The sequence below is a fragment of the Haliotis cracherodii genome, unplaced genomic scaffold, assembly GCF_022045235.1.
Source record: "Haliotis cracherodii isolate W230 unplaced genomic scaffold, xgHalCrac1.p SCAF_18, whole genome shotgun sequence".
NCBI lineage: Eukaryota > Metazoa > Mollusca > Gastropoda > Lepetellida > Haliotidae > Haliotis > Haliotis cracherodii.
In genome coordinates, this window is record NW_027266273.1 from 18,531,260 (window position 1) to 18,557,860 (window position 26,601).

At 41.4% G+C, this 26,601-nt stretch overlaps 1 protein-coding gene across 2 annotated transcripts in view; it reads right to left on the reverse strand.

Moving 5' to 3' along the window:
* Window positions 1-23,224, reverse strand: part of LOC139465844 (major facilitator superfamily domain-containing protein 6-like) — a 42,149-nt gene extending 18,925 nt beyond the window's left edge. For both annotated transcript variants that reach the window (XM_071247786.1, XM_071247785.1), the window contains exon 1: window positions 21,311-23,224. In XM_071247786.1, coding sequence (XP_071103887.1) covers window positions 21,311-22,952 — 1,642 coding nt within the window. In that variant the 5' untranslated portion in view covers window positions 22,953-23,224. The remainder of the gene's footprint in view (window positions 1-21,310) is intronic.
* Between the last annotated feature and the right edge of the window lie 3,377 nt (window positions 23,225-26,601).

The window sequence follows — 26,601 nt, forward strand, 5'->3', positions numbered from 1 at the left end:
AATGATTATGTCATGGTGATGTATTTGAAACCGTTGTAGTAGTTTTTTAGGCCCTAAGTTTGCAGGTCTTGGTGGCTGTTTTCTGTCAGGTCACGTATTGATAACATTTGTATTTTTTGTCAAATCCACTTTTCAAATGTATGCTTACTTTAAACCGGCAGTGTATTTCGAGTCTCGTATGTTTGTAGGAAATATCATAGTACCAGTATATATAGATTTCAAAAGTCTCCAATGATTTATCGATAATAACCTACTGACATGTCACACTAAACCACCCAAAAGATCTTTGTTATAACTCATGTCTTTTAGGTCATGCAATATCCAAATAACTACAACCTGTAACGTAAACGAGACATAGTGATAAGGTTTCGAATCAGAATAAACGACACAGCATTATATCCGCGTTTGCCATCCTCCACCATCTCCAGACACTAAACACTATATTTCCCTCCACTATCGATACTAGGTCCACAATACGAGGATTTGACGCTGAAGGGGTCAGGAAATCAGCGAGTCGATGCCCAGCAGAGTGACCTGGGCCGCAAGAGTACGGAACCAATTCACAGATTTGTTTGGACGAGCGCCAGATTTGGTGTGAAAGAAGAGACTGTCTGTGGTTTGAAATGGATGATTCCTATTTGTACAATAAATGATGTTGTGTTGCGGGGTATAGACCCTTCATGTGTACACAGTTCAACACGTGCTGATGCAAGGGCGCTATATGAGGTGTTACGTGGTAAACCAGCTCACAAGTAATGATCACACGTAATCTCTCCAGTAACACATGCTAATGCGCCTCATACGGCGGAACTCCATTTGTCCAGAAACTCGCATTTGGGCAGTTACTGTCTGGAACACAGAAATTTGGATACACTATATTCCAAAGGACATTGCACATATCCTTGATTCATTAATCCGGACATATATTAAACCGTACATTTGTTAATGCGTATAATTTATCTGGGATAGGTGCCATTCGGAAGAAAAGATTTCACTGCAGTCGTGTTTGCAAACTGACACCGATAACCACATGCCCATATTCGTACGTGTCCTACAAGAGCGCGTTAATAAATTGGCATTTTACAAGGCGTCTCAGGAAACAACGATTAAAGTGTTATTTTTGGGGTTACACAACCGATGGTGGCATGTTTGTATTGTGCTCCAAAACAAACATAATACTCTATTAATTCAGTCGTGTTCCTTCACTAACCGCAGTTATATTTTTATTACGTCAAGAACTTCCGGTACTTTCCATTACGTTTCTTTACAAAGGGTGATGTAAAGTTAAACGAATATTAACAACTAACAACTAGTTAATTACAGTTATGATTTTCATGAAACTTTCAGATGATATCTGAACACTATATTCGAATGGGTAGAATTAGAGATTTAAACATGAAAGATTGATAACACATGTTTTTGGTCTGTATGTACCAGTCCCAGGTAGCATGACCTTGATAGTTATCACTTCCGGGCATTATTGGAACGTCATTGTAAATAGAAGTAATGTAGTTTTAGTAGTGGGAATTTAACAATCGTTACATTTGAAGCGTAATTAATAAGCAGTATCCTTGAAATATTGTTGTTCGAAAGGAACTCTTTGGAACATTATGCGGTGCAATGCTGAAGGATAAATATTTTAATTCGATTAGAGAAACCGTTATTGGTCATTGCTACAATGTTAGGCCATGTTCCTGGCATTTGGAAATACTCAGTGGTGGCACTAATACCATACCGTCGATATTTCCAAGCATATGTCAAAACACAGCGTCTTGCGGGGCACGATCGTAGCGTGACTCGCGGTAGTTGGGTCACTGCGCATGTGCATGAAATCAATATTTGACTGAATAATGAAGGTAATCACCAGTCATTAGGTAGGCAGCATCGACAGAATAGCTTTTGATTAATGCCCATCTGTCATAGGATTCTACCGTGTTCAATGTGTAAAAGCAAACGATTAAAGTGCTATTTAATGCATTTTTATCGACCAATACTCTCTGTACATAGCGATGTATTATTGATGCTATATTCGTTACAACTGATTTCAAATCAATATATCTGCGTCAGTCCTCACCTGGCGTCCGGAATGAGGTTAGAATTAAATGAATCAGACAGCGTCTTTCTCGTCGGGAACAACCCCGGAGGAATACTGAGATAAGAACAAGTCTATACTAGTCGACCAGCTAATCTAAGATTCTTCATCACAGGACGACGTGATCAATTTCATTTCCCTTACGCCCTATAAATGGAGACGGAAGGAAACTACCCTAAAGTATATGTTTAAATCTAGTAGACCATAGTAGACATGGTATAATTAGCTTTGACATTCCCCGTTTTACAAACAAGATAATATAGTGCGTGGATTTCCCTTAGACTGGACTAGATGTGGACACATATTCGGGTGATGTTTGCTGGGCTTTCAAGAGGCATGGTTACCGAGTTTTTAATGAATGAAATGGAAGAACACTGTTTGTCAGAGAGGGTTCTCTTTCGGTGCCAGTTGATTCATGTAATGATAATAATTCTTTATACTTTTTTTTATTAAAACATGTTTCATTTCCAAGATCCAAGGATTCAAAGAAGATCAACCAAAGTTCAATATAGACCTTGTTTATTCAAAATATAATTTATTATATTAGACATAGTTTACCAATTACCAATTTAGACATCATCATACTGAAGATAATAATATTTGCCAATTGTGACCTCTTTCACTGAATGAGTAAATATTGCTTTAAAACATACCAGCAGTATTGCAGCTATTCGCGGCTCTCTTATCCTGAAGATCAACCTCATTACCAATTTAGACCACTTATTCTGTAGATACTCATATTAACCAATTTAGAAGTCTTATTCTGAATTAAGTAATATTAATCCATTTAGACGTCTTATACTGAAGATAATGATATTAACCAATTTAGACCTCTTTTATTGAGTGAGTAAATATTGCTTTAAACCATACCAGCAGTCTTGCAGCTATTCGCGGCTTTCTTACAATGAAAACCAACTTAATTACCAATTTAGACCTCTTATCCTGAAGACCAACTTAATTACCAATTTAGACCACTCATTCTGAAGATAGTAATAATAATCAATTTAGACCTCTTATTCTGAAGATAGTAATATTAACCAATTTAGATGTCTTCTTCTGAAGATAGTAATCTGAACCAATTTAGAACTCTTATTCTAAAGATAGTAATAATAATCAATTTAGACCTCTTATTCTGAAGATAGTAATATTAACCAATTTAGATGTCTTCTTCTGAAGATAGTAATCTGAACCAATTTAGAACTCTTATTCTGAAGATAGTAATATTAATGATTAAGACCGCTTATTCTGATGCTAGTAATATGAACCAATTGAGACCTCTTACACTAAAGATAAACATAATTACCATTTTAAACTTGGTTCACTTTAGATCGACTTAATTAGGAATTTAGACTTGATTTACCGAAGACCAATTTAATTACCATTTTAGACCTGGTTTCTGGACACTCGAATAATGACTTATTTTGACCTCGTCTATTGATGATCAATATACTCATTAATTTAGTCGTGCTCTGGTGCTTTTAAATGCCTTTGAATATCACTCTATCTCTCAACAAGAAATAGTTGATCACTCCAGTACCAAACGAAGTTGAACATTGACCTATATTCCGGATTTCTAATTTTCTAGTTTTATTGACTGAATATGACGTCATTCAAACGCAATGGCGTCTCACAAAGGCTTGAATCAATAGAGTAGGATTTATACAGCTGAATTTAAAAAAAACATACTATACATCTTAAGTAAGAATCCAACATGATCAATCGAAAACGCCGAGCGTTGAACAAGGTTATTGAACAAATACAAGCATGTTTTATTGCTTGAAGTGTTCTATTGGCTACATATAGAACTGTCTTCTATCCCTTCTGGGTGATTGTCATTATGTGTGAGCCTAGCCATTTGTTTGAGCATCTTCATGGTGGTCTAGCTTTTAATTAAAAGGAGACAAAGGGATCTTGAACAAAAGAAAACACCGAGAAAAAGACAAATACAAATTCGCCTTCTTCCTTTCTGGTAACCAGAACAACATAAACCGAGTGACAAGAAACAGAATACCCTCTTTGTTCTTTATGAAATTGAAACTGTGGATACATTTGATCATGTCTATTTAACCATCACTCATTCCTGCAACGGTTTGTAAAAAGTAATCTTTGGTTGGATAATTGTGTGTAAAAATAAACTGGTTCAATGAGGACCGGAGAAAAAAATGAATTTGCAATCACATGATTCCTACCATTTTTGTAAAGTTGTAAATTTGTGCCGAAAAAAGCAAAAGGGTTGACTTTCAAAGATAAGATGTCTGCATCAGCAGTTATGTATCATGAAATTGTTTTATTAAAAGTTTTAAATGAAACTATTAAAAAAATACAGCTATGTGGAAGTATTCGTCGAGTGCTGACTAAGCGCCAGTACACTTTAATTTTTGACCTAACACCGCTAACGTAAGATATTTTCAATCGAAAATCAGACATGTTTTAATATCAACTGAGAGATGAAGTTTCTTTCACCCATATATACTGAGTATATGGAGTAGTGGAGCATGGTTATTTAATTGTGAGGATGTTTCTTCTTCTTCTGGACATCAATGCATGATACATACATACATACATATATATATAACACCGCTAACTTAAGATATTTTCAATCGAAAATCAGACATGTTTTAATATCAACTGAGAGATATAGTTTCTTTTACCCATCAGTTTATGCATAATATAGTAATATATTTAGTCTTCCAATCCTTCCAATCTTTGAAGTATATTACCCTGCTTCCGTGGAACGTTAGAAGCAAGACAGTGCTTGCCAGAATAAATCATAACTCTTAACTGAATTGTACCATCACGATGAATAAATGTTTCTTTTCAAAAACGCCTCTGGAATATTGATTTTGTGGTAAAAGCCGCATAGCTGAGTTGTATGTCTTCAAACCCCTGACAATATCACTTCCTAACGCACGAAGTCCACACTCAGAGGGCAATAAAACGCATAACGTTGAATTCAGCCTTCCTCCTCTCCATTTTCAGACACATTATGTAGGTATAGCTATAGCTTTAGTATATCAATCACCGATGTGTCAGACATATACACCTATCCAGCGTGGATGGCATTGTCAGAAAATAATGATACAATAACGCACATCCGTGAAGCATCTATCACTTATTTCTTTGGAATGACATTCAGCGAGACAAATACATTGACAATCTCATGAGGCCAGCACCCTACCAAAGTGTGCATGTCAAGACCCACAGTAACGATTCAACATTGCCGACATCGTTCCCAGTAATGGCTAAACCTTGAATATGCAAATGCTTGTCAGATCTGCTGTAAGATCCAGCCATGAAAATGAGATCATTACAATGAGATTTCCGTCCAGCTAGAGCTAGACCTAAGCCCCCAATTCAACACTCGGACATACGGATATACGCCAAATTCCATTACGTTTTTCTCTCCGTCACAAGAAGAAGAAGAAGAAGAAGAAGAAGGTGAAGAAGAAGGAGAAGGAGACGAAGAAATTCAGGGAATTGACACCCTCACACGAGGCATCACGTCAGACAATAGATCCCACCACCCTCGCTCTTCCCTCAATCGCTTATATTTACCAGTCATTATGGGAGGACGGGGTTTGATTAACGTTGGGGCTTTTAATGATAGAATTTTTTGTGCGCTTTTGCACACATTTATTTGTTTGGTGATCCTCTTGTGAAGCATGTCAAGACTCATAATGAAAACAAGGCGTTCCACAGTTTTCTAAAACGAGCCAAGGATGTGGGGCATAATCCATAGTCGGTGGTGGGCGGTACAGAAATGAGTGTCAACCAAGCGAAGTGCCATATCAAATCGGCCGGGACTCAGTTTTTAAAGGAGAGGCTATCTGAACGACCACTACATCGAGTTTATGTGTGCAATCCTGCAGAGTCCTTCGCTTGGATGAAGTCGTCTGGCCTGAAAAGCCTGAGTGAAACAGAAGACTTTCTGTTTGCTCTTCAGGACCAGTCACTTCCCACTCGAAACTGTCCATGTGTGATTTTGCATCAAAATGTATATATGAAATGTAGATTATGTAATGAATGTAATGAAACTGTCAAACACATTGTCAGTGTATGCCCAGCTTTGGCACAAACGCAGTCTCTTAAGCGACATGATAGAGTGGCTCGATCCTTTTATTACTGTCTTCGCATTGCTTGTGATTTTGACACAGAGGTCCATCCATGGTACGACCCAGAATATGTAGAGGGCGTCATAAAAAATGATAAATACAAAAAAAATTCCGTATACAGCCTCAGACGTATTCAGGCAATAAACCTGATCTTGCCCTTTTTGATAAATCCAATGAAATCATTTATATTGTTGAATTTTCTGTCCCTTTAGGCACTAAAGTGATTGACAAGATCCAGGAAACACATGCGTAAAAATGCGGACCTCACTTTCGAAATGTCACGCTTGCATCCCAAGTACCAAGTTGTCCGACTCCCCATTGTTCTCGGTGCCTTAGGTTTTGTACCTCCCAATCCGTTGACTGATATTGGGAGAGTACCCGGGTTTGCTTCCAGGAATACAGCCCTTCTGACAATCTGGGTAATGCAGAAGTCTGCAGTGGGGGGAGTCTTCACATTCTCCGAAAAGTTCTCGGTGGGTTTGACTCGACAGCGCTCCCTGGAAAAAGTTCCTTGACCTGTATTATCATAACTATTATTAATACTATCTACGCATTTTCACTGAACATATCTATGTCTGTATATGTCTACATATGCATATATATCCTCTCGGTATCAGCTGTTGTGTTTTATAAGAAAAAACTTAACTTAACTTGACTTGGAATACAGTGTAACCCGGTGTCGTCACGGCCTAAGGGCATAATGGCTTGTGTGTGTAATATTCAAAATGATTTTTTCTTTTATATATTTAATCAATACATCGTTCATTGAACTCCCCCTTATACTGAATGAAGTTTCTTTAATCTTGTCGAAGAATATTCGCTGATCATCCAAGCCACTGTCCCAATACCGCGTTCTCCTCTCTGTTATTTTCGTAGGACTGGACCAGTAAGAACCGGCACCATTGAGATCAAAAAGCAAATAAGTCCCACAGCGCCCATGGCCAGAGCAAATTAATACATGTTTTCCTTGTACAGAGCTCTAGCACCGATACTCCAATTGTCCCCAATACAGAGCTTAACACCCCCTCAGATCCGCCAAGAGGCGTTTATTGACCAAAATCCAATTTCTTCTCCTTCAGTCGAGTTTATTGGTTGTATTAAGTTTCATTCTTGGGTCCGCTGTACTTGTGAGCACAAATCGACTCAGTTGTCATAACAACAGCAGTTCATACATTGATTGGTCAGGCATTGATCTGAGATCGATGTTGTATGATCCATCCTTTGTCTGGGTGTCCACGCTGCCAAAACAAGGACATGTTTGAATGCTTCCATGTTCACATTCCATTATTGATGTCACGTCAGAACGGATACTGAATCAAGAGACCAGATCGGAAAGGCTTTGAGTTTGGGAATTGCCATTGACCAAATTCAGCAGAAAGCAGAACTGGTTTCGCAGGCCAGCTTGACTGGCTCTCAAGTACCGTGACAACGAGACGCATCCCTTGTTGTAGAGATCCGACACATGTGGATTCGTTTCCCAGGTCCCAAACGATTTATTTTAGCATTAAACAGGTAGTCAATGGTTATATCGTGTTGCGCCACTTTGAGTTTATTACTTCTTCAACTGTCACTGTTACCCTGAAGAAGACACACTGCAATTCCCGTTTCTTGTATCAATAACAACAATTTCAATACCATTTTAACATGGATACCCCACTCAGACACAGTATATTGACTCCGAGCCGACCAGTCCTTCTTTTATTCACATTACACCATGGCGCCTCCAGGCAGAGTAACAACAAGTACCATCTTTAACGTGTTTTCGTATGACCCATCCGGGGATAGAACCACCGACCTTACTCTCTCCGGGCAGACGCTCTATCCACTAGACCACGGAGGCGATCGACAATATCAGAAACAACATGTATTAATATAATAGAGGTTATAATGTGAACATACAGTTCTTGAAAGACATGTATATAGATTGAAAACAATGTGTCTTGAAATTACAAAATCGATCCATGGTATCCGGCAGATTCGCTGACCAAGGGACATAAACTATTTATCTAACCTCACACGACTGGCCACATTGTATAGTTCAGTTCTGTATTCTCATTCTCATGTTTTCAGCATATTAAGTATGTTTGTGTCCTCGAGAGGGTATGAGAGGCATAATTTGCTTGTTAACCGATCCACTTTCCAATTTGTTGAAAATAAATATTTATAATGCAAAACACGTCTTACATATTGTTGGTGTTATGAGCAGTGGAATATAAAAGCATCCCTCCAATCACTCCATTTTCAATTACACGGTGGGTCCTAAACCTAGTTCTTGACAGAATCCAATGTACTGTTTTTCCAAACGCCCTTCCTGAAGTGCTGTTCTGCACAGCTCATGAACTTTTCAACCCGCGGCAATAGCACATCTGAGACACTGATGCCAGCATTAACCGCTTGTTAACAACTATTCAGACACATGCAGCCATTTTAGCTGGGATGCTGGTAAAGTAAGGAAAACTTACACGTAGTGACAAATATTTCTTTCATGCAGTTATGTTGATTAGCATGATTAGAAAACATTTTGAAAAGAATATCATCACGAAATATTGAAATTACATCTGGGATGTAGACACGTCCTACATGTCGAGCAAGACACACTTACCCTTTCGCGAACACCTGGAGTCATTTTTGATTTTGCAGTTATCCATTCCCATAATTTTCCTCACTATTTAGCCTTGTTCGCCCCATGGAACCCGTTCCGGCGGATATTCGAATTTGTATGTTCTCTGGCGTTGACGATTTGAGTTTATACATCTCAAAAGACATGGTTTCCTCTAGGCTTACTAAATGAGTAAGGGCACTTTGATTGAGTCCTACTATTAGATGGATATTGTGAACTGCACTATTACTTTGATTAGAATTATCATTAATCCGTATAATAACATTGTCTGTTACCTGATAAAAGGTAACCTGATACAATCAACACAATATACTTGCATGGTCTTATCACAAAGTACTACATCAAAAAGGCCTTGCTTGGGTATTGTGACTGAACATATGGCTAAAGTAATTCTATATACTTGCATGGTCTTATTACATAGTACTACATCAAAAAGGCCTTGCTTGGGTATTGTGACTGAACATATGGCTAAAGTTATTCTATATACTTGCATGGTCTTATTACATAGTCCTATATGAAACGGGCCTTGTTTGGGTATTGTGACTGAACATATGGCTAAAGTAATTCAATATACTTGCATGGTCTTATTACATAGTAATACATCAAAAAGGCCTTGTTTGGGTATTGTGACTGAATACATGGATACAGTAGTCCTATATACTTGCATGGTCTTATAACATAGTACTACATCAAACGGGCCTTGTTTGTGTATTGTGACTGAACTTATTGATAAAGTAATCATATATACTTGCATGGTCTTATTACAAAGTACACCATGAAACAGGCCTTGTTTTTGTATTGGGACTGCACACATGGTTAAAGTAATCCTATATACTTGCATGGTCTTATTACAAAGTACTACATCAAACGGGCCTTGTTTGTGTATTGTGACTGAACATATGGCTAAAGTAATCATATATACTTGCATGGTCTTATCATGAAGTACTGCATCAAACGGGCCTTGTTTGTATGTTGTGACTGAACACATAGATACAGAAATCCTAACCACAGTGAACAAATTGTTTCCACACAGCAAAGAGGAGAGTAGAAGGCGTCAAATCAGCTTAGTATCAGCACCAAACCCCCTTTTGCAAAAGCAATTAGAAGTGTCAAAACATATTTTGTTGGAGTAGGCGTCCGGCAATAGCAGTTAAGTGACGACGTAACCCCTCGGGTAGAGAAAGAAGATGTCGAAGGTGTACCTACCCCTCAGGTCTAGTCATTACCCCCCCACTTAGCATCTCGCGAGAGCTGCCCGTGGGGTACGACTTACAATTAGGGATGCACGAACTGCGATTTATAGTTGGAATGCTCCCTGAAGGAAGGCGGCATTTAAACTGTTACTGGTTCTTACAAGGAAAGCAGACGTGGCTGGTACCCTAGGCATACCTTTTATAGTTTAAACAAAAAGTAATCAATATTTTCTGGTACTGTGCACTTTCTCGTATGAAAACATTTCGATAATTTGACATTTTGTTGGTAATATCGACAATACTTGTGAACAAGGTCATGTATGGTGACTATTAAAACCACACGATTACATTGTATTTCCTACCACAATCAATGAAGGTTACAGTCACTGCGTATTTTCAACACTTTGACAATGCAGTGCACACACTATCGAATTCGGATTTCAATATTTATTCATATGTCAGAAATGATTCAGTTATGAAAGAGGAACATCCATCATAAACGGCAATCACTACTGAATAAAAGTCAAAGTTTCATATATTTATTCTTTGAAACGATTTAATGGCGCCTACATGTAATTCCTGGCCGTATCCTCCAGTGCTGTACTGTGACCAGGAAAACTGAATGGTACCCCAGTAAACAACCCTATTATCATAGCAGAGGAGATGTCTAGGATCTCGCCCATTCTCATCTCTCATTCTGGCCTCCAATCGATAACGTTGATTGGTTTACACTCGGATCAATACAGCCAGTGAACGCTCACTGTTACTCCATTCTGAGCCCCTACCAAACTGGCCCTCCCGAGGACCAAGGTCGTGTTGAACGAACCCTTTTCATCGCCCGCCTAGATCAAAACAAGATGCGCAGTAATACCAAGTACATTGTATCATTTTATCGTATACAATGAAAATATTACACGACATAACTTCAAATACAGCACCTATGATGAAAAGAGTGTTGCATTTAAACCAATTCCGGCTATGGTTTAAATATTTGAATATGGGGGTTGGGTTAAGATTGTGATGGTTGTCATGGTAACAGATGTGACACGTCCATTACAGGACGAAAAAGAGCATGCCACGCAGTAGACAATGTCAGCTAATGATAACGTGTTTCGCATTTCTTTTATACACGAAGGAAGTGGAATATACACCAGACAGCGATGGAGAACAACGTCGGTTCCATATTTATACAACACCATTACGCCGCTTTTAGCAATATTCCAGCAATATCACAGCGGGGATACCAGAAATAGGCTTCATACATTTTACCCATGTCGGGAATCGAACCCGGGTCTTCGGCGTGACGAGCGAACGCTTTAACCTCCAGGTTACCCGACCGCCCCTCGCCCACGTGGAACTGTGGTATGTACACACAGGATGGCACGAATGTCTTAGTTTTGGTGCGAGACCTAATTTAAAGGTCATGGTAAAAATCTTTGGCGTTCTGTTATCCTATTATTTGTGTGTTTGTTTTTTAACGTCGCACTCAGCAATAATCCAGCTATATAACGGCGGTCTGTAAATAGGTCTGCACAAGATAACCCTGTGATTGACATAAGCATCGATCTACGTTATTGGGATACGATGACATGCAGCAACCAAGTCAGCGAGCCTCAACAGCAAGCCGAAGAATTCCATTTTTCAGGACATCCAGTTTGGTCGACGAGCAATTAATTTGGGGGTATAATCTGAGGCACAATGATTTTTTCAAGGAATTTCTGGAATGAATTATTTCTTTTCAAATGATGGGACCCATATCGCTATCACAGTATATGGTATTCTGTGGTATATGGTACTCTGTGGTATATGGTACTCTCTTCTATATGGTACTCTCTGGTATATGGTATATGGAATGGCGTCATATGAGATTTATAACACCAGACCACGACCTTCGCATTGGTCCGGAACAATCTCTAAACACTAGACCACCACCTTCACATTGGCACGGAACAATCTCTAACACCAGACCACACCACCACCTTCACATTGGCACGGAACAATCTCTTAACACCAGACCATCACCTTCACATTGGCACGGAACACTCTCTTAACACCAGACCATCACCTTCACATTGGACGCAACAATCTCTAACACCAGACCACCACCTTCACATCGGCATGGAACAATCTCTAACACCAGACCACCACCTTCACATTGCGAGGGACAACCTCTAACACCAGACCATCACCTTCACATTGGCACGGAACAACCTCTAATACCAGACCATCACCTTCACATTGGCACCAAACAATCTCTAACACCAGACCACCACCTTCACAATGGCACCAAACAATCTCTAACACCAGACCATCACCTTCACATTGGCACCAAACAATCTCTAACACCAGACCGCCACCTTCACATTGGCACCAAACAATCTCTAACACCAGACCACCACCTTCACATTGGCACCAAACAATCTCTAACACCAGACCACCACCTTCACATTGGCACCAAACAATCTCTAACACCAGACCACCACCTTCACATTGGCACGAAACAATCTCTAACACAAGACCATCACCTTCACATTGGCACCAAACAATCTCTAACACCAGACCATCACCTTCACAATTGCACCAAACAACCTCTAACACCAGACCGCCACCTTCACATTGGCACCAAACAACCTCTAACACCAGACCGCCACCTTCACATTGGCACCAAACAATCTCTAACACCAGACCGCCACCTTCACATTGGCACCAAACAATCTCTAACACCAGACCACCACCTTCACATTGGCACCAAACAACCTCTAACACCAGACCGCCACCTTTACATTGGCACGGAACAATCTCTAACACGAGACCACCACCTTCACATTGGCACGAAACAATCTCTAACACCAGACCACCACCTTCACATTGGCACGGAACAATCTCTAACACCAGACCATCACCTTCACATTGGCACGAAACAATCCCTTATACTAGACCATCGCCTACATATTGCCTCGGGACAATGACATAACACGCAAACATCATTCCAGATCCCACTTGTACAATACAATGTTAGTGCTACGAGAACCGTAAGTTTATGATGGAGTATCTTAGTTAAGATCGTCGTAGCGCTAAGGTCGCTTTGTGCAAGTGTTTGCCGGTGTGTTGGCCCGGAACAGTGGTTTTACACAAGGATGTCACCTACTTACTGTCCCAGAACGTTTCTATGTAACATCAATTGTTGGACGACATCACACGCACACCTCCACCATAATGATGCCGTTACAGTCATCCCCAGAGACCATAATTCCGGCGTACAGCACAGCTGATCGCGGAAGACAAGTCACACTGCATTACTTATTCATCGCCATCTTTAAGCCCTTTGTCAGCTCGGTATTGTATAGGAGGACTATTAGTCTACGACGGATATTCTGAAAGGACTTGATGGCGTAATGCATATTCAAGATTATGAAGTCTCAAATGGTGTTTTTGCTTGACATTCTCATTTTGATCAATGACACGCACCTTAAAGAGCGTGACGTGACAGTCTTAGTTGATCACAATCTTGTATTTCTCGAGGGATCTTTGTTTGTTTGTTTGTTTGTTTGTTTGTACCTTGGGGGTACGATGACATGCAGTCAACCCAGTCACCGAACAGGTCCACCCGATCCATTTGGTCGCCTCTTTCGACCAGCATAGGTTGCACGGTTCCTATTACCACCCCGAAGAAGTAACAAACTGACTAACACGAGATTATCCCCAACGCACAGCTGTCTGGTCATGCTAACGTTATCGAGTTCTAACAATTATATTCACATATACACGCACTCATCGTAGCCACGTGGAGCTGCATTCAGTATAGTGTACCATCGAAAGATTCTTCTTGTTTGCTAAATAGAACGTATATTAATAATCCTAAGTGCCTTCCATGACATGGCTTCCGACATTCAGTAGATAACAAGTAGAGACCTTTCAAAAACTAGCAGTGGCTTGGTAGTCATTTCTAAAAGATACAGGGCTGCATATTTTCGTCATAATTACACGCGTGTTTTAGGACAGGCTTCGGACTATAGATCTGCAGTATGACACAAAAGCCCATCCTGGGTTTGAGAAAGCACATTTGGTCACGGAAACCTATATGCCGCTATGGCGTGGGGTACTGCACACTGACGCATCGATCTCCTGGCCTGTTTTTGCAGCGTTCTGGATTAGGCAATTAACTATTCAATCGATGGAATACAAACTGCGGAAACCATGGATAGAGAAACCCTTCCACATCTTCACCACTCACTTCACTCCGTTAAGTGGAAACACCAGTCCTTGATTTAATCATTATTCATGCTGATACAGACCGATTCAAGGTAAAGGTTATACAATTCATGTCTCTATTTGTAGGATAGGCTAGGGCATAAGAGTGCTGGTACATACGGCGTGCAGTTAAACGACCCAGTTCAGGACGATGGTTAAATCAAGGGAAGGACACGTTGTAACATTACTCGGTAGAGCAGAACTTGCTTACCCTTTTCGCGAAGACCTGGTGTCATCACTTCCTTTTTAGAGATCCATTCATCATTATTTTGTCTTTTACGTCATATTGAATCTATTTTGGCAGATATTAAAGATTGATTCTCTGGCGTTAACATTTTGAATTTACCAAATAATTACTGACACTACATTTGAGATGGTTAGGTGACATGAGTATCGCCGTACCTCGACGGTGAGGATCATTGCTTCTGATTACAACCACTGCTGTGTCTGGCCCAAACTCGATTATTTAGTCAGTCGTGATACGGATGGAATATTGCTTAATGCCGCGTTAATTCTCAAGTTAACTGAAGGATTCCTCACTGAACCCAGTGCCTATTGCTCTCAGGGCTTTAGAGAATGTTGACTGACAGGATTCATCACTGAACCCAGTGCCTATTACTCTCAGTGGTTTAGAGAACGTTAACTGGCAGGATTCCTCACTGAACCCAGTGCCTATTACTCTCAGTGGTTTAGAGAATGTTTAACTGGCAGGATTCCTCACTGAACCCAGTGCCTATTACTCTCAGTGGTTTAGAGAACGTTAACTGGCAGGATTCCTCACTGAACCCAATGCCTATTAATCTCAGGGCTTTAGAGAATGTTGACTGGCAGGATTCATCACTGAACCCAGTGCCTATTACTCTCGGGGCTTTAGAGAATGTTGACTGGCAGGATTCCTCACTGAACCCAGTGCCTATTACTCTCAGTGGTTTAGAGAATGTTGACTGACAGGATTCATCACTGAACCCAGTGCCTATTACTCTCAGTGGTTTAGAGAACGTTAACTGGCAGGATTCCTCACTGAACCCAGTGCCTATTACTCTCAGTGGTTTAGAGAATGTTTAACTGGCAGGATTCCTCACTGAACCCAGTGACTATTACTCTCAGTGGTTTAGAGAATGTTAACTGACAGGATTCCTCACTGAACCCAATGCCTATTAATCTCAGGGCTTTAGAGAATGTTGACTGGCAGGATTCATCACTGAACCCAGTGCCTATTGCTTTCGGTGCTTTAGAGAATGTTGACTGGCAGGATCCCCCACTGAACCCAGTGCCTATTACTTTCGGTGCTTTAGAGAATGTTGACTGACAGGATTCCTCACTGAACCCAGTGCCTATTACTTTCGGTGCTTTAGAGAATGTCGACTGGCAGGATTCCTCACTGAACCCAATGCCTATTACTCTCAGTGGTTTAGAGAATGTTGACTGGCAGGATTCCTCACTGAACCCAATGCCTATTACTCTCAGTGGTTTAGAGAATGTTGACTGGCAGGATTCCTCACTGAACCCAATGCCTATTACTCTCATTGGTATAGAGAATGTTGACTGACAGGATTCCTCACTGAACCCAGTGCCTATTACTTTCGGTGCCTTAGAGAATGTTGACTGGCAGGATTCCTCACTGAACCCAATGCCTATTAATCTCAGTGGTTTAGAGAATGTTGACTGACAGGATTCCTCACTGAACCCAGTGCCTATTACTTTCGGTGCCTTAGAGAATGTTGACTGGCAGGATTCCTCACTGAACCCAATGCCTATTACTCTCAGTGGTTTAGAGAACGTTAACTGACAGGATTCCTCACTGAACCCAATGCCTATTAATCTCAGGGCTTTAGAGAATGTTGACTGGCAGGATTCCTCACTGAACCCAGTGCCTATTACTCTCAGGGCTTTAGAGAATGTTCATTGGCAGGATTCCTCACTGAACCCAATGCCTATTACTCTCAGTACTTTAGAGAATTTTGACTGGCAGGATTTCTCACTGAACCTAGTGCCTATTACTCTCAGTAGTTTAGAGAATGTTGACTGACAGGATTCATCACTGCCTATTACTTTCGGTGCTTTAGAGAATGTTGACTGGCAGGATTCCTCACTGAACCCAATGCCTATTAATCTCAGTGGTTTAGAGAATGTTGACTGACAGGATTCCTCACTGAACCCAGTGCCTATTACTTTCGGTGCCTTAGAGAATGTTGACTGGCAGGATTCCTCACTGAACCCAATGCCTATTAATCTCAGGGCTTTAGAGAATGTTGACTGACAGGATTCATCACTGCCTATTACTTTCGGTGCTTTAGAGAATGTTGACTGGCAGGATTCATCACTGAACCCAGTGCCTATTGCTTTCGGTGCTTTAGAGAATGTTGACTGGCAGGATTTCTCACTGAACCCAGTGCCTATTACTTTCGGTGCTTTAGAGAATGTCGACTGGCAGGATTCCTCACTGAACCCAATGCCTATTACTCTCAGTGGTTTAGAGAATGTTGACTGGCAGGATTCCTCACTGAACCCAATGCCTATTACTCTCAGTGGTTTAGAGAATGTTGACTGACAGGATTCCTCACTGAACCCAGTGCCTATTACTTTCGGTGCTTTAGAGAATGTCGACTGGCAGGATTCCTCACTGAACCCAATGGCTATTACTCTCAGTGGTTTAGAGAATGTTGACTGGCAGGATTCCTCACTGAACCCAATGCCTATTACTCTCAGTGGTTTAGAGAATGTTGACTGGCAGGATTCCTCACTGAACCAGATGCCTATTAATCTCAGGGCTTTAGAGAATGTTGACTGGCAGGATTCCTCACTGAACCCAGTGCCTATTACTCTCAGTGGTTTAGATAATGTTGACTGGCAGGATTACTCACTGACCCCAATGCCTATTACTCTCAGTGGTTTAGAGAATGTTGACTGGCAGGATTCCTCACTGAACCCAGTGCCTATTAATTTCAGTGGTTTAGAGAATGTTGACTCGCAGGATTCCTCACTGAACCCAGTGCCTATTACTCTCAGGGCTTTAGAGAATGTTAACTGGCAGGATTCCTCACTGAACCCAATGCCTATTAATCTCAGGGCTTTAGAGAATGTTGACTGGCAGGATTCCTCACTGAACCCAGTGCCTATTAATCTCAGTGGTGTAGAGAACGTTGACTGGCAGGATTCCTCACTGAACCCAGTGCCTATTACTCTCAGTGGTTTAGAGAATGTTGGCTGGCAGGATTCCTCACTGAACCTAGTGCCTATTACTCTCAGTGGTTTAGAGAATGTTGACTGGCAGGATTCCTCACTGAACCAAGTGTCAGTTGTTCTGAGTGCTTTACCACTGCTTACTGGCAAGCCCCTGTATGAAGAGGGCAGTAGTTCTCCCGACTGTATTACGAGATGCTTACAGTCTGTGACATGCTAGGCCTTACTTTTGTTTGGCTTGGTTTACGGATCCTTAACAATAAATAAATTCAGACGAATAAATCAGATTGACAAAGAGTTTTTCATACCGCCGACGATAAGGATCGCTTTGGCAACAGAACAAGTCCAATAGATTTTACATAACTAAATCATATTTTTCCGACGATGCATCTAAAATAAACTTTAAGATGATAAAAACAAATCTTTGTCGACCTACCAACCAAAATGTTCACTTTGAAATCTATCAATCAAAAAAAAAAAATCTGGCCCTATTTAAGAACTGTGAGCTAGGTACTAGTGTTAACTGACAGCTCGCCAGAAAAGTCTGATCTGAGATGGTCAATTTCATGTCTTCCAACCACTACCACGTACACTGAACATACTAGTAGATTGTTGAGATTTATGTTTATTAACAAGCTGTGTGCTGTATTCACGTCACAACAAGGTATGGATTATTTCAAAAGACGAGATACTTTAAAAGATGCTGAATATATGGTGATAGCGCCGTCACGCACACGACAATAATTAGCCACCATTGATCGGCATCAAACTACTTGGTCAGGCTGTATCTGTTGGAAGCCTCCTTCACAGATGCATTAGGAACGTCAATAGTCCTCAAAAAGCTAGCTCTCGAGAAGAAATTACCAACAAGATAAAATAAAGTTAGAGCCTAATAAGAGTGTCCTTAATTTGCTAAAGTGATTGGTTTAGTTTGTAATTGCTCCTGTCTGTGAAGATTGTCTCAATGTTTAACCTTGTTCTTGATTTAGATTCAGTGCAGTCATCGTATTCATCAGTGCTTGAGGGTATGAATGATTTATATCATGATATGCTTTCAGGAAAGGGTTTGTCGCGTATTTTAACAGGGAGTGTTACAAAAAACATATCACAAATACCACTGCATTAAAACGGTCACAAAGTGTAGATGGCTAACTTCAAAGTGTACAGAATGGTCACTGAAATATGATCATATCTGAAGTGCACTGGCCTTCTTCGGGGCTTTTGGCAACCTAATGTCAGTCATCTCAAAGCTTACATTTGACAGTTCTCATTCTCACAATGAAGATCACAATAATGATATCACCCATTAGGCCATCCTTGAGATCACCCATGATGAGATCGCCGCCGCTTTCCGCCGTCCGATGACACACAATATTCAATGGCTGCTGTGAAGTACGGTGTAGGATCTCGCGAGATTAAAAATGGACCACATAGGTCAGTCTCCAAGTTAGTTACGAGTCGTTCATCCATTGAAATGCAGTTTATCTTATTTGGATTATGTATTGTCATTCGCAGTGCAGTATAGGTTCGTACTAATATAGCACTGTGGTGTAGCCTTTGTCTCTCAACATGGCAACCATGGATCAAAAACTCTTACCTTTTAGTTATAAAATAGTAAATGATAATATGTTTGAAGAAACATGCCATATCTCATATATTCAAATAGGGACGTAGCACATGGCACCTTGTTTTAATGCAGTATTACTTGACATTAACTGTAAACAAAGACAAATTGTGAAATTGCTTAAGAATAAAATACCGTTATACAATATGTCGTGACATCGACATTTACATAACAAGATTGAAATTGTTTTGTGTTGGACATGGCGCTAGCTGCAACTGCAAAAGGCGGTTTTGTATTGAAATATGAGGTTCTATTTAACTTCGTGAAGCGCTATCAAGTTCCAAAGTCACTTTTTTTATAGCGAGGTTAACACCAAATGCATTTCGTAAATGGCGTTACGTGAAACTCCACATCGCGATGTAACAGTTTCAGTTGAAGCTTTGAAAGATCACTGCAGGATACAGCTTAATCGGATTAGGGTCTGGATGCTGCTGGCAGATGTAAATCTGTTCATGTTGAATCATTACCGGTAGTATCCTCCGGGTCAAGGACGGTCTCGTCACAGTACACAAGTTGTAGTGTAACATGCCCTGTATTGTAATTAATCGTCAGATCATACAACTTGTACTATTGAACATCACTTGTATCGTCAGATTATACAACTTGTGCTATTAAACAACATCCCCTCTATCGTCAGATTATACAATTTGTACTATTGCAACAAGTCCCCTCTATCGTCAGATTATACAACTTGTACTATTAAACAACATCCCCTGTATCGTCAGATTATACAACTTGTATTATAGAACATCACTTGTATCGTCAGATTATACAACTTGTACTATTAAACAACATCCCCTCTATCGTCAGACTTTACAACTTGTACTATTGAACAACATTCTCTGTATCGTCAGATTGTAAAACTTGTACTCTTGAACAATGTCCCCTGTGTAGTCAGATTATACAACTTGTACTATTAAACAACATCCCCTCTATCGTCAGATTATAGAGCTGGTACTATTGAACACCACTTGTATCGTCAGATTGTAAAACTTGTACGCTTGAACAAAGTCCCCTGTATCGTCAGATTATACAACTTGTACTATTAAACAACATCCCCTCTATCGTCAGATTATACAACTAGTACTATTGAACAACATCCCATCTATCGTCAGATTATACAACTTGTACTATTAAACAACATCCCCATCTATCGTCAGATTATACAACTTGTACTATTGAACAACATCCCCTCTATCGTCAGATTATACAACTTGTACTATTAAACAACATCTCCATCTATCGTCAGATTATACAACTTGTACTATTAAACAACATCCCCTCTATCGTCAGATTATACAACTCGTACTATTGAACAACATCCCCTCTATCTTCAGATTATACAACTTGTACTATTGCAACAAGTCCCCTCTATCGTCAGATTATACAACTTGTACAATTAAACAACATCCCTTCTATCGTCAGATTATACAACTTGTACTATTGAACAACATCCCTTCTATCGTCAGATTATACAACTTGTACTATTGAACAATGTACCAGGTATTGCCTGCTTCTTGTGAAACAAATTACCGTGGAGATTCGTGGCAAAACACGTCTAATAGATGACGTCGCGGTACTCGTGTCAAAGATAATCTGTCACTATTGATTGTCTTTGTCAATACCTCGGTTGCAAGTTGAATAAGCCTATTTCACAAACCAGGTAATCGAAAATGCTAAAAATCCATAAAAGGATTATAGGAAACTGCTTGTTCATGTTCGTAAGCTAAGAGGGGTTCTATCAACGCGGGTGGGATTGTAATTAGTCGCCGGAAGTTCTCCATGCAGGTCACATCAACAGGTTGTGTGCGTTAATGGCACAAATCATACGAACCGTCTTTGTGCGATACGTTTACTATTCAATAACAGGCCTCAACATAAAGTGTTGCAATTAGACAGATATTCCTATTCAGATCTTCAAATACTGGGTTCGAGTGCATGGCGCATAATAGTCAATTGCTTTTGGGGTTTTTGTGCTTTTTTCTGCAATAATCGCTGTTAGGTTTCATACACAGGTCCACACAATTTTAGTTCGAGTATATCACAATTATTGTATGTGGGTAGGCAATATCAATTACTTGTTATCGTCATGTTAGCTGTGGTGGGTTTATTGATGTATTAACTTTTAATCTGGCTTCTTTCACAAAAACAATTGCTAAAGATGCACCCCAAATTAGGACAACACCGGTAATCGGACCCGGAACATGTTTTGGTTCAGATCAAAATCCTACTCACCGAATGAAGCGATGAACTTGGTACTCATGAAGTAGGCCAGTAGCTCTGATATGTGGTTGATGACAGACGCCAGACCAAACAGGGTGGGGCTGCCCCCCAGATCCTGCAAGTGCCAGAACAGGAAAGTGAAGATGATGCCGATCCCAAAACCCATAAACCAGGCGATGAAGAGAACAGAGATGTACTTGTATGTCCCTAGCATCTTGATGACCGTCATCCATTTACTCATGAAGGGGTCTCCGGAGTAGTCATAGTCCCCGGGTGCAACCGCTCCTGGGGCCTTCAGGGCATCAGTTACCATGTCATGGTCCTTCCCAAGACTTATATGAAGAGGCCTATCTGATCCAGGTTTCTGGTCGCCCTGATATTGTTGTTGCTGCTGTTGTTGCTGCTGCTGCTGCCATTCTTGCTGTTGTTTCTGTTCCTGCTCCTGAACTCTTTGCTTCTCAAGTTCAGCATTGGTATATGCATCATCGTCATCCTCTTCTATAAGTCTCTGTCTGTCAATTTTCTTAATGCCTGTTATTGTTTGTTTAACTTTGTCCTTCACCTTCATAGTAATCTGAGAGAGGACTATTTCACGACCTTGACCTTGGTGATCAAATCTGAGCTGCAAGGCCGTGATGAAGGCACAACTCATGAGCACAGTGAACACTGCAAAACAAACCACGTAGTTCTTCTCAGCATGATGTTGTGTCCCACAGGGATGTTGAGGGAACGTAGTGGAGTGGTCCAGGGCAAGACCCACGAAGAACATAGATAAACCCCATCCAAGCGATCCAAACATTCTTTGTCTTCCGTAGTTCTCCGTGTCATCACCCAAAACAGCTAGAGTAACGGAATCTGCGAATGTTATTGCAGGTGCGCTGAAGAACTCTCCAATTACAACAAGTAGCAGTAGAATAAAGAACACCTCCTGGACCTCGTCTTCTCGATAGACGATAGTGCTGAAGGGCGAGTGCAACAGACCTTTCACGTCAGATTCATTGGCATTGGCGTACTTTGTATGGTCAAGTCGGCGGGGGCTCTCACCTGTCCCCCGTCTGTGACGCATCACCAGAATATTCTCCTTCTCGTCGTGATGACGGGTGTACAGGTTCCTGGCCATGCCAAGTTGTTCCTCAATGTGGAAGGATGTCTCCCGTCTCTCCCGTCCTAGTGGTGTGATGAGGATGTCGTGAGTGCCGTTGTTGTTGATGCACCGTTCAGCAGGTGGAGTCACGAATGCTATGGCCAAGGTAAAGATGATCCAACAAAACAAGGAGAAAAGTAAAAGTTCCTTTGCGCGTTTGTATCTATCCGCAATACCACCCCAGAAAGGCGCGCTGAGAAACTCAATGAAAGGACGGAATCCTATGAGGACACCGCTCTGTGAGGGGTTCATACCAAGCTGCTTGAAATAAATGGCGAGGAGGGGAAACAAGGAGCCAAAGGCTCCGAAGAAGAAGAAATAGAATAGTTTGCATATGAGTAAATCCCGGTTGACCACAGTAAATAAAGTGTCGATGAGGTCCCGTGGCCGTGCAGGGTTCGGTGGGCCGGAGTTGAGACGTTTGGCGGTGTGTTGGTACTCACGGTCTTCCGTGGGCTGGGGGTAGCCCTCAGATGCCGGAGTTTCTTCAGCGTCGAAATCAGTCGCCATCTTGTTGAAGCGATTTGAGTAATGTCCTAAGGGGCTGATCTAGCGATCAACGCCGAATTAATGTAGACTGGTTTAACACGTAATACTAGTACTTTTCGGCATCCTCCTAATCTACCCGCCTTCTTCAAACAATGTCGACAACGGTGTGGCACTGGACAGACCTAATAAGCAGACGACAGCTTCAGTTACTACAGAGTGGTAGTGTGGAGCGTCACAGAGTCATCTTACAACAAGAGCACCTCTGCACCGATGTCTGCTGACTGAAGCTCTGCCTTGCCTAAACTGCAGCACAAGACACGGCCGGGGCGGTATTTACCAATAATCCACTGAGCTATTTCCAGTGATGGTGGTCCGCGACAGAAGCCTGGTACCGACAACCACTCCGCAATTACAGCAGATCGATACAGACTTTGGCGGGAAACTCACGCTCCGTTGGGCAGAAAGACCTCTCTATGTAGATATAGTACATGGTTTGCGCTGTATCGTGTGGATGACACGGGGATCACAGTGGCACACGTTGCAGACTGAGAGGGTGACGAGTTAAAAAAAGAAAAACACAACTTACCAGTGTAATAGATTAATAGGCTTCAACACAATTTGTAGCAACATTGATGGATGTCTTATGAATGTTTGCTGATTGGGGATTACTAACAAGAGGCACTGCCGTGTTATATCCACAAGGGAGATATTGCTGTAGGATGGCGTGTTATAAGGACATGCTGTAGAAGAGGGAGTTGTGATGACTTTAATGCCACTTAAATGGGAATATAGTACAGCAACGCTCATAAACATTTTTTTTTTATTTCAAAATATACGTTTATCATTTTCGTATCCGTCCTAACATGATCCTGGTCTATTTTTATGTCTCACTTTCAATGTAACAATCTTCCAGCTATCACTTTAACTTTAAATCCGATAAACATTGGTATCTCACCACCTTATGTTGTGAAGATTGCATCGTTATGTGTGTTCGTGTATCTCGATGGGAGGAAATACAGATGTTATCTATGGTAGAGTGAGTAGGCACATCGTGAAACTGATCGAGGGACTCAGTGGATCGTACATTGTCAGCATCAGCAACCGTTAGGGGAAGCAGCGATCAAAGACACCCCTGTACATCAAACCAGCAATACCACAGGAGTTGTTAGTGCGTTGACTCTATGAATAATGAACTACATTCAACCCACTTGATGTAAACCACCCTTAACAGTCACGTCAAGTGATATACCTATTTTTAATTAGGGCTGACCATTTGACCGCCTCTGATACCCACCAGCCTGTATGATCACCCTCAACCCACCAGCCTGTATAATCACCCTCAACCCGCCAGCCTGTATAATCACCCTCAACCCACCAGCCTGTATGATCACCCTCAACCCACCAGCCTGTATGATCACTCTAAAAAAAACAGCCTGTATGATCACCCTCAACCCACCAGCCTGTATAATCACCCTCAACCCACCAGCCTGTATGATCACCCTAAAAATAACAGCCTGTATGATCACCCTCAACACACAAGTCTGTAGGATCACCCTCAACCCACCAGCCTGTATGATCACCCTCAACACACCAGTCTGTATGATCACCCTCAACACACAAGCCTGTATGATCACCCTCAAAACACCAGCCTGTGTGATCCCCCTCAAAACACCAGCCTGTGTGATCACCCTCAACACACCAGCCTGTATGATCACCCTCAACACACAAGCCTGTATGATCACCCTCAACACACCAGCATGTATGATCACCCTCAACCCTCCAGCATGTATAATCACCCTCAACCCACCAGCATGTATAATCACCCTCAAAGCACCAGTCTGTATGATCACCCTCAACACACAAGCCTGTATGATCACCCTCAACACACAAGCCTGTATGATCACCCTCAAAACACCAGCCTGTATGATCACCTTCAACCCACCAGTCTGTATGATCACCCTCAACACACAAGCCTGTATGATCAGCCACAACCCACCAGCCTGTATGATCACCCACAACCCAACAGCCTGTATGATCACCCACAACCCAACAGCCTGTGTGATCACCCTCAACCCACCAGCCTGTATGATCACCCTCAACCCACCAGCCTGTATGATCACCCACAACCCACCAGCTTGTATGATCAGCCACAACCCTCCAGCTAATGTGATCACCCTCAACACACCAGCCTGTATGATCACCTACAACCCACCAGCCAGTATGATCACCTACAACCCACCAGCGTATATGGTCACCCTCAACCCACCAGCCTGTATGATCACCTTCAACCCACCAGCGTATATGGTCACCCTCAACCGTCCAGCCTGCATGATCACCCTCTTGAGACCAGTCTATCACAGACCTCCACTGCTAATACCAAGCGGTGTTAGCAACTGCAAGAAGTGAAGTTTTTTGCGCCTTGGGCCTATTGATTGTGTCTCGGCAAGCTTCATCAATAAAGGAGCAACCAGCAGCCCGACCTCACGAGACATGGCAATGACGAAAAGAGCAAATAAGTTCCCGCTCATTTTCACACCGTTGATTGTGTTTATTGCGAAAATGCTTATGTGATAAACGGCTCAACAACGTGGAATATAAAGCTGGAGGGTTTCCAGTGGATATGTTGATGCAGTAGTTGTTATGTCATGGCAACACTAGACATGATGTGAGGACTGACATTTAACCCAGGCGCGTATGTTTAATATTTCACACCGCGCTTTTTTTACGTAAACAGCACATGAATTAGCAAACCCCACTATATCATGTGTTTGAATAAACACGTCAATCAGATCCCAATTATCACAATTTGTTATTCTTGAGATTTCCAAATTGATTTGACGTTGTACCGTTTTTAGAAGATTTTGAATCCATCAATTTGTCCATTACCCTCGGGAATGGTTGGGAGTAATTCTATAAGCCTATTCAAAAATATTTGTACGTGCTGCCAATGTCTGATATGTGGCAGGCATTGGAACAGTTGTGCCCACAACAGACTTCACTAGCTTATGGGGGTGTACGGAGAGTGAGGAAGGGACCAGTCTTCGAAGGCGCCGCAATTTGCTGTGCAGAGCTGATCCGGATCCATGTGCGTGTCAGCAACTTTAATATCATTGGTTCGAATCCCGGTTCGCCCCGATTATTTTTCAGGTTTGTCAGCACCGGATACCTGCTCATGGGTTTCACTTAAGTGGCAAACGTCTAAGAACTTTATCACATGCGGAGCTTACGTGGTTTAACTGAAATACTGTTCAATATTCAGTAGTCAAGGGCGAATGGCGTTAGCGGAGACGTAGCCTAGTGCATTACTCAAGTTATTCATCTCCTTTGTTTCAGGGCCAAATGGTTTGTGGTGGTAAGCTGATGGATAGGAGAATAGATGGGAGATAGATAGGAGATGGATGGAGAATAATGATGGAAGAATAGTGGCTGACAAATAGAAGACAATGGGGGGAGAATAATGTATTATGTTTGACAAATAGTGGGCAATTGCAGAAGAATAATGTATAATGGTTGAATAATAGCGGTCAATGGTGGAAAAATAATGGATAATGGTTGACAAATAGTTGACAATGGTGGGAAAATAATGGATAATGGTTGACAAATAGTGGACAATGGTGGAAAAATAATGGATAATGGTTGACAAATAGTGGACAATGGTGGGAAAATAACG